The 9,504-nt window shown below is 38.0% G+C and overlaps 1 protein-coding gene across 1 annotated transcript in view; it reads right to left on the bottom strand.

Annotated features, from left to right (window-relative positions):
• Positions 1–712: 712 nt before the first annotated feature.
• tomm20a (translocase of outer mitochondrial membrane 20) overlaps positions 713–9,504 on the bottom strand; it is a 30,692-nt gene continuing 21,900 nt past the window's right edge. Inside the window, exons 4-5 of the mRNA XM_028820920.2 lie at positions 8,207–8,349; positions 713–1,167 (exon numbers count right to left, since the gene is read on the bottom strand). Coding sequence (XP_028676753.1) covers positions 1,123–1,167; positions 8,207–8,349 — 188 coding nt within the window. The 3' untranslated portion in view covers positions 713–1,122. The remainder of the gene's footprint in view (positions 1,168–8,206; positions 8,350–9,504) is intronic.

Genomic DNA, 9,504 nt, shown 5'->3' with positions numbered 1-9,504 from the left:
GAGTCAATCCAGAAATTAAAAAATGGTTTTGCCTAATTTTTAAGGGGAGAGCAGCAAGCATGTGTGTGTGTGTGACATTATTGCTCGGTTTCTTGTTTTTTGACATTTTGCTTTTTATGTTTTGATCATTTAAGTCATTTTTTTATTAGTCAGCTCACATTTCAATTTCATACTGAAGTGGCTGCTTCCCTGTCATATTCAGTATCATTAGCACAGTGTCTGAACAGCGCATTATTAATCATCAGTATTTGGATACAATTAAGGGAGAAAACAAAATAGGAAAAGGGCAATTAAAAAGAATATAGTAAAAGAAATTTAACAAAGTTATGGCAAAACATGCAAAGTTCTGAATTTTGTTTACATGTAAACACACTACCTCCTATTTCTGAATACAAAAATAGAAGAAAAAGACTAAACAATTATATCATTCAGTCAGACTGAACCATTTATTTGTGAAACTGGGTTGGAATGAAAACCTGCAGGCACAGCGGGAACTTGGAAAACCTTGGACAAATTGATGAATAAAGAGCTACCACTAAATACTCAAGAATATGAACACAAGCTGGTTTTGTATCGAGGGCAAAAGAACTTTCATATCAAGGGAATCGTGTGAAGAAAGAAGAGATTTTTTTCATAACGTTTCCACTAAGGGTGCAGCTCTGAATCTGTGCTCAAATAGTCATTATTTAGTAAACAACAAATAGGTCACTAATAACAGAAAAAAGTGGAACCATAGTTATAATATTTATTAAAAAAGGAAACTGATACCTCTTTGAATGACAGACAAGATTTTTAAATGCACAGACACATTAGTGATTACCACTAAAGTCACATAATTCTTTTTTTTTTCAATCATATATACAATTTTACAGTTCTGTGTCAGATTTTCAGATACAACTTCTATTGAGGGGGTGAACATTTGACAAATGTATTAGTATCAAAATACAGGCAAGTGAGAATAATAAATAAAACTGAACCTAAAAAAAAATTGAGAGATCATGAGACTAGGGTCATTTACTTAGCATCTTCTGCTTAGGAAGTGGTCTGCCTTCTTTGTGCCACTGGCTCCGACAGAGCTGGGACAGGCGGATGAGAGAATCACCATGGCTTTTCACTCTCCACCTACTCAATGTCATCTTCCACCAGACTCTGTGCACTGACAATACGCTGAAAATGGAGAAAAGGTAAATGAAAATAGTAAATCACCACCTACAGTATATAAAGCAAAAGCTTTCAAATAGCATTCAAAAGTTAAGGCAGCAGGAACTTGACAACAAACTATGTATCAAAAATATAGCGGATATTTTAGGAGATCTCTAGATTAGCAAAACTTGAATTTCAGGGACTAATTAAAATAAAAACAGACTCATGGGTACAGCTAGAAAATGCACATCTTTCAAATTTTGCAACCACACACTTTAAACTGTCATTTTAGAAATGGTAGATCTACATGTGGAGCTTATAAAGGTGTGGTTGAAGGATTTTCAACGCCTGTACCATTTTCAGCCCACATTCATAATGCATTGTGCTACTGAAGTGACTTATCACCAGAATGGATAATTGGCCGGGATAAGTAACATTCTTCAAAACTGCAATTCTACTGTGGTAAACTGCTCATTAAAGACTGTGGGTGGAGACAGAAAACAATACAACTCCAAAAAGCTACATGAAGCAATGAGTCATGGGCTTAGGAAATACAAAAATACAGAGAGAATCTACACGATGTGCTTCTTAAAGGCAGAATATTTAAGAATAAATCCCAATACTTTGGAATGTTGGACCAGGACTGACAAATACAGAAACCTTGACTCACAAACAAAATAAAAAACTACAAGCCCATCGGTCTTCTTCTTAAAATATATGTTTATGTAAAACCCTATACACAATATACAAATGCATTTTTAAGGTACTCCGCTAAAAAGTGATAGAGACCGGTAGTCATATGGTCCAAAATTGTCAGAAGAGCTGGAAATTTCTGGGCAAAGGATGGCCTGGTCTGTCCAGCATAGTGTTTTGCTGCTGAAGCCCACACAAAGCAAAGTTTATACAAGATGACAAATGTATTTTCAGCAGAGATTACAAACTCAATGGAAAACATTGCACATTCCACATAAATACTTTGCATAAGAAACTAAAATTATTATTGGACATACCAACTGAAATCTAAAACAACATTATAAAAATTTTTGAAAAGTGGGTCAGAAACATTCCAGAATGTCCTCTTCTGTTTAAATGACACGGATACTGAAGGCAGCAATCATACTGACAGCAGTGCAGAACACAAACAAGGCCTACAAAGAAATGGTTCAATTTATGGAATAAAAGCTACCCACCTTGTTTGGGTACTGTATGTGGTAGAAATAAACTGGCAGAATGTAACAAAAAAGCAGACATCTTCTGCAGAGTTTATTATGAGCTGCATGTACCTTACAGAAGTGATTGCACGTTCAAATTTTCCGATTCATTAATTTAAAAAACCATAAATCAAGAATGTCTATTGTTGAGTCTAAAGCTTTGTTTATAAGTATAGAAGTTTAACCATTCTGGAAATTAAAACTATACGAGTAGTTTTTTTTCCAGAAATTCAATTTTTTTTTTTAAAGTTTTGGTTACTGCAGCTTAAGAGAAACTGTCATTTCCAAAGTTTACATTTACAACCACATTTGATTTCTTAATTTTTCAGTTGTGGACAGGTTTCTTGATTCTAACAGTGGCTCAAAGCCACACCTTGTCTAGCTCACAGCCACTGATGAACAGCCATAAATAATATATCTGGCTCACAGGTTTTATGGTTTAGGAGCCAATGGATGGTCTGTTCAGCATTTTGGCTTAATTTAAGCATAAACCAAAGCACTTATCCCATTGCTTTACAGTCATTAATAAATATGACATATACAATTGCATGTGCAACAATCCTTGAGCACAATATTTCTATAAATTTGCTAGCCTTTTTCATATTTATTAGGGTTAACTCTTCTTCCATTAAGGTAAATCACACACTGCCAATTCAGGTTGACAGTGAGAGAACACGACATGATTAATATACAGACTAACTTAAACTCTAACCAGTTCCAAGTCCAAAATGTACAGATAAATGTGAACTGGGCAGGTATAAATTGGTATTTTAGAGGGAAAAACTGGTTCATAGTACATATGAATGTATAAATTGTAAAAATAACCCCAAAAGTAATTCATTTCAAGCAGTTTGGGCTGGCATTTTTAACATCAGGATTCTGGCAGCATGCTGGCTAGGGAATCCATTCCCAGGCTCCCGGACATTTTTCATTCCCGCATTCTCAGGAATGAAACTGCTGTAATTCCCAGGAAAACGGGAATGGCCAAGCTCGCATATATAGCGTGTAAAAGTGTAAGAATCGATCAAATAATTAAGGTGGCGCCATTGCTGCAGCTTGCACTTCATCAGACAACAACTTTGAACAGCAACTTGAAATTGCAACGCGTCAGTCTATTGCATCCACATTATCTGTGCCAAGAAACTTGCCATCACAGAATGATGGCAAGAAACTGGATGCATCAGTAAAAGCTGAAAAGGCGGTGTTTCACAGCAATGGCAAGCGCGGGCGTTGTTTAGAAAAAGTATCAGTATCTGATGACTGTGCTGCCTACTTCTGTGGAGGCAGAGCGTGCTTTCTTAGCGACTGGCGTACTCTGCATGAAGGTGAGCTCTAGCCTGGACGACTGCACGCTGGACATGTTGTGCTTTCTACACTCTTATTACTGCAACTAACTGGATACATGTACTTATATGACAGCAAGAACTGCTTGTAGATAAGGTTAGTCTTATTTGTGTCAACATATTGCAGTAGTTTTATTAAAAATAAGTGTCGGTCGTTCTAAAACCGTTCACATGTGAGATGCCCGTGCACTGTGTAATCCCAGGGAGCCCGGGATTCCCGATTCCTGGGAATGGATAAACCCATCTGGGAATAGATTCCCTAATGCTGGCAATACATAAAAGAGTGATGACACAAAAATGTCAGTAAAATGTCGGAGTAAAACTGCAAAAGCACTCTGAAGATAAATGTATTGACAAAATTTAGCAAGCCTGATTACAATACTTGCAATAAGGGTTAGGCACTCAAAGAACAGAAATGTGACATGACAAAAATTCTGTAATCCATCTTTGAGGTGTTTAATACTGTGAAGAGTGTTTTGTAAAAAACACGGCCATTTCAAACCACATTTTTTCTTTTTTAAATTACAGGCAAGAATGGGTCATATGGAAAAACCTTGCTCATCACTTCCCAAAACCATTCTCATAAAAAGGTACTGTATTTAACGAGCTGCAGAGAAAAGTGAAAGACAGCTCTGTACAAGCTATGCTGCATTGACAAAGATAATTGTGGGCGGCAAGGATTGCTTATGAACCAATCGGTGCTTGATTGGGCCCCATACTAAAGCTCAACTAAATGGACTGTCTTCATGTTTAATGAACTTCCATGCACTCTCCTTCTGTCCAGTTCATTGGTTTTGAAATAATGGACTTTGCCCAGGTTTTCTTTAGGCTGTTATTCTACATTACTGCTCTGAATTGTTATTTGTACATTTGTATAATTGTACTAATCACCAGTAGTTACGTCTTTATGGCTATTTATAGAGAAAGCTGTACAACACAAGCACACACATTAGGTTACACAGTGTAAGTCAGGTTTCACAAGCATCAGCAAGCTCCCAACTCTGCTAGCTTGCCTTGGACATCAGAGCCAAATTTTTACTTTTTATGAGTCCTTAATAAGGAAATGCAGAGCCTCAAGAGAAAGAAGCTAGATGCACAGTAACTGGGTAATAAAGCGACAAAGAGACAGAAGGAATATGGAAATATTGCTTTTTAAAGTAACAATGCAATATTTATAATTATTGCAGTAAAAATATGTTACCAAAAGTAATACTATGCTTTTCTGACCTCTGCTTGAAATGAGGCAGACGTAAAGAGAGCTTGACATACAGGGGGCAAAGACAGCAAATGAAACACATTTTTCATTTTTTTTTTTTTCAAATAAATATTTCAGACATTTTTATTAATGATAAATTTCCTACACATTTTTGGCTGCGTATCATATCAAAATGGCTGTTTCACAATTGAAAAATGTACTGTGTGGCCAAGGGGCAGAGTTTAAAGGGAGCCCGGGGCGCCCGAAGCCACCAAAAGATGCATCTTTAGTCAGGGGTTTCCAGACAGTGATCCATGAAGTCTTTTCTACTGGTCCACAAGAAATTAATATCTATTGTTTTATTATACTCTTTATGCTGTCAAACTACACATTTATATTTTATGCAGCTCGTTTGCATATTAAATTATTTAGAAATTGTAATACAGGGTGCTGCTTTGAAGTGTCATCAAGAAGGCATAATAATTAAGATTGGCTTATTTTATACTATAGTGACAGGCTGCTGCTGTGCTCGCTGATGCCAAGTGCCGATGGATTATTGCTCTTTAGGTAGCTTGCTCGCCATTGTGGCTCTAGTTGGAATTCCTGTGCGAATTTGATAGGCTTACTGTTTGTATCGGCTCCTCTACAGCTCACACTGAAAACTGCTCATTTACTTGACAGAATGCCAGCTCATACTATGACTCATCCTTTGGCAATGTAAAAAACAAACTTTTTCTTCTTTCAGCACATGAAAGTGCATTTTTTGTGCTTGCACACAGCAAAATATTGGCATGAGCGGGTTCTGGGCCTAGAATTTATTAACTAATGCTGGCCCATGAAACGTGCAGTTTTCATACAAAGAAAAACTAATGAATTGTTGTAACACATTACATTTTATAATAACTCTAGCAGATTTAGTTACTTTGTTTTACAAGTACAGTAATCCCTTATTATATCGTGCTTCGACCTTCGCGGCTTCACTCTATCGCGGATTTTATATGTAAGCATATTTAAATATATATCGCAGATTTTTTGCTGGTTCGCGGATTTCTGCGGACAATGGGTCTTTTAATTTCTGGTACATGCTTCCTCAGTTGGTTTGCCCAGTTGATTTCATACAAGGTACGCTATTGGCAGATGGCTGAGAAGCTACCCAACCAGAGCGCGTATTGCGTATTAAATAAAACTCCTCAAATATATTGTGAGCACGGGGGCTGTTCGCACCCTTAGAAGATACGGCCACTCCTCAAAAAACACTGAAAGATCACCTTCACATTGCTCTCTTTCTTGCAGCTGGTTTGTCAAGCGACATGCTTCCCCCACAGTGCTTCGCATACTTAAAAGCTCAAACAGCACGTATTGATTTTTGATTGTTTGCCTTTCTGTCTCTCTCTCTCTTGCTTTGACATTCTCTGCTCCTGACGGAGGGGGTGTGAGCAGGGGAGCTGTTCGCACCCCTAGACGATATGGATGCTCATCTAAAAATGCTGAAAGATTATCTTCACGTTGCTCCCTTTCTTGCAGCTGGTTTGTCAAGCGACATGCTTCCCGCACGGTGCTTCGCAATACGTGCTCGAACGGCACGTATTGATTTTTAATTGTTTGTCAGAGAGAGAGAGAGAGAGAGAGAGAGAGAGAGACAGAGAAAAACATTCTCTGCTCCTGACGGAGGGGGTGTGAGCAGGAGGGCTGTTCGCACCCCTAGACGATACGGACGCTCCTCTTAAAAAAATGCTGAAAGGCTACCTTTACATGGCTCCCTTCCTAGCAGCTGCGTTGTCCGGCGGTGCTTCGCATACTTAAAAGCCCAAACAGCCCTATTGATTTCTGATTGTTTGCTTTTATCTCTCTCTCTGACATTCTCTGCAACTGACGCGCGCTCCTTTGAAGAGGAAGATATGTTTGCATTCTTTTAATTGTGAGACGGAACTGTCATCTCTGTCTTGTTATGGAGCACAGTTTAAACTTTTGAAAAAGAGACAAATGTTTTTTTGCAGTGTTTGAATAAAGTTCCTGTCTCTCTACAACCTCCTGTGTTTCTGTGCAAATCTGTGACCTTTATATGACAATATAAAAATAACCATATAAACATATGGTTTCTACTTCGTGGATTTTCACCTTTTGCGGGGGGTTCCGGAACGCAACCCCCGTGATCGAGAAGGGATTACTGTAATGAGTAATGTAACTAAGCTACTTTTAAAAGCAACATTCCCCAACATCACTGATCTGACAAACAGCAATGAGGATGCTGTGCAGCAATCCAAAGACTTGAACTGTTTGGAATACTGACTGACAAGCGCTGCCAAGTTGCAGGGTGTGGATTGTCAAGTCTTTATTGCTCTTTCACTTTGGCACATGCAATTATAGAGTATTGACATTCTAAATGTTACAAGATTAACTTTAACTGTCCCCTACACCAGCTTGCATATTCCTTTCCTCACCTGCCAAGAACTGTATATTAGTCAAGTCAGTGGGTGAAAAGGATGCTCCAATAGAGTTTCATAGTAGAATAACAGAATAAAGTGTGGATTATACACCCAAGTTCTGCTAAAGGTAAAAGAGTTGGACGTTGCATTTCCACATTAAAAAGAATCAACATATTATCAAACAGTGGTTTACGTTTTAAAGTAGAGGAATCTTTCCACAATAAAACACTGCCATACAAACATTAAGAAACACTACCCAATCTTCAATTAACATTTTCACAACCAACAATAAATTAAGCGAAGAGAACACTAGTGGAATACTTTAAGGTGGTTTCTTTTCCAGTTTCAGTTAATAGGGTATATATTAAAAATGCCTAATAAACTGTGGCAAAGGCAAAGTCTTTACAAATGACATGGGTAGAAAAAAGGAACGAACAGTTGTCCTACTTTAGCATCAATTAAACAGAAAACCCAGACTTCCCAGACTTTAGGAAAATTTAATGTTGCAGCTAAAAACCAAACAATTGTAGGTTTAGTTTTCTTTACAGCTATCAGCTTTGTGTTTGCCTTGTGAGAGGATGTGAGGGAACCTTTCAGCTCTCCCACTAAGGATAAAACTCACTTGCACTTACTCTTGCATTCATCCTTGTCCAGGCAGCTACTGTGCAAGCTGTCTGGGGGTTTCTAAGAATGCACAGAATGAGGAGTACTACCACTGCACACTTTTGCATGACAGTCAACTTTCAATGGCCTAAGAAAAAGCAAATGAACTGTATACACACTGAGTGCCACTGCTCTGTCATGGTCAGCTAGACACAGAAGAGATGAACACCTACAGAGAGATCATGGCTGTTAATGAAGAGTAACAAGAGTAGAGGAGTTACACACCTGACTGATGGTTGGAAGTTTGGTCAGAAGCATCTGGAACACTGGAGGAGGCAGCGTTTGCTGAAGGACATGCAGTAATTGTTGAGGTTGGCCACAAACAGCTATGGCATTTGTCAAGTGGTCGACTCCCTTCTCATAGTCACCTGTGCAAAGCAAATTAAACCACAAATTAATTAAAAAAAAAAAAAAATCACAACAGTACTTACAGACCAACAAGAACAACAGGCAGGATCAGCAGATATAACCATCATCCTATTCTGGAACTGAAGATATATTTGTGCCATTTGCGTGCTTTCCTGCTAACTTGTAGCAGTGCTAGTTAAAATGGACTACACTTCAGAGCAGCTCCTGTAGCACTGAGCCACTAGGAATATTAGGCGCTGTATTTCAAAGAAAGTCATAAAAAGCCAGCAGGATTGAGACTGTCCCCACCCCAAAACTGGATTTCAATTAGATCACGCGGTAGATTACAATTTTCACTGGATTTGTTTTCTTGTCCCGTGTCTCCTTGTCCATGTGGATTTGTCTGGGTTGGAAAACATCTGCTCCAAACTTCTACAAAATCTTCATTAAACACGCTGCTCACTTTGGATCTTGTTTTACTCACCACCATCATTCACATTTTTGAAACTGAACTGTGTAGAGTGTTTATAGTTTGTCATTTAGTACTTAGTGTTTCATCTGTTTCGTTAGTAGCAGTGTTTAATCAGTTAGTGCCACTGTGAGTATTCTGGGTGGGTTTTAAGCATATGTGATACTTAATTGTTCATGCTTAATTTTTTTTTTTTCTTTAAATGTTGAATGAACCGCTTTTGTGTGTCTCTGTGTGAGTTTGTGAGCCAAGTGAAGGCTGGGTGCATTCCTAGGATCCCCAAAAATAAAACAAACAAAACATTATAGAACAATGTGAATGTGAGCACTTCATGGCTGCTACAAAGTTTTTAGTGTTAAACACAGAAAGCTGTGTGTGGAGCTAACCTAGGTCTACAAAATCCTTTAAAGACACCTATAAACCTGAGATAGGGGGAGACAAAAAATTCAGTTTATACACAGAAACCTAAAATTAGGGCACTAAGGTAGATACCAATAAGTCATTCTTCAAACAAATTCTTTGTGCTTGTGGGAAGCTGGTACAAACTATCAAATCATGCAGGTGAAATAGAAGTTCAATACTATAGATTTTAAAAAAATACCTTGACGAAATATTGGTACAAAATTAGTTAACCAAAAGAGCATGACAGAATGGCAGCCTCTCGTTTGTCAGATTTTAACAGTTTGGCAGTGCACTAGTTTTACCA

This window comes from Erpetoichthys calabaricus, chromosome 15, assembly GCF_900747795.2.
Source record: "Erpetoichthys calabaricus chromosome 15, fErpCal1.3, whole genome shotgun sequence".
NCBI lineage: Eukaryota > Metazoa > Chordata > Cladistia > Polypteriformes > Polypteridae > Erpetoichthys > Erpetoichthys calabaricus.
The sequence above is the reverse complement of the archived record's forward strand: the minus strand, read 5'-3'. Positions and strand labels throughout refer to the sequence as shown.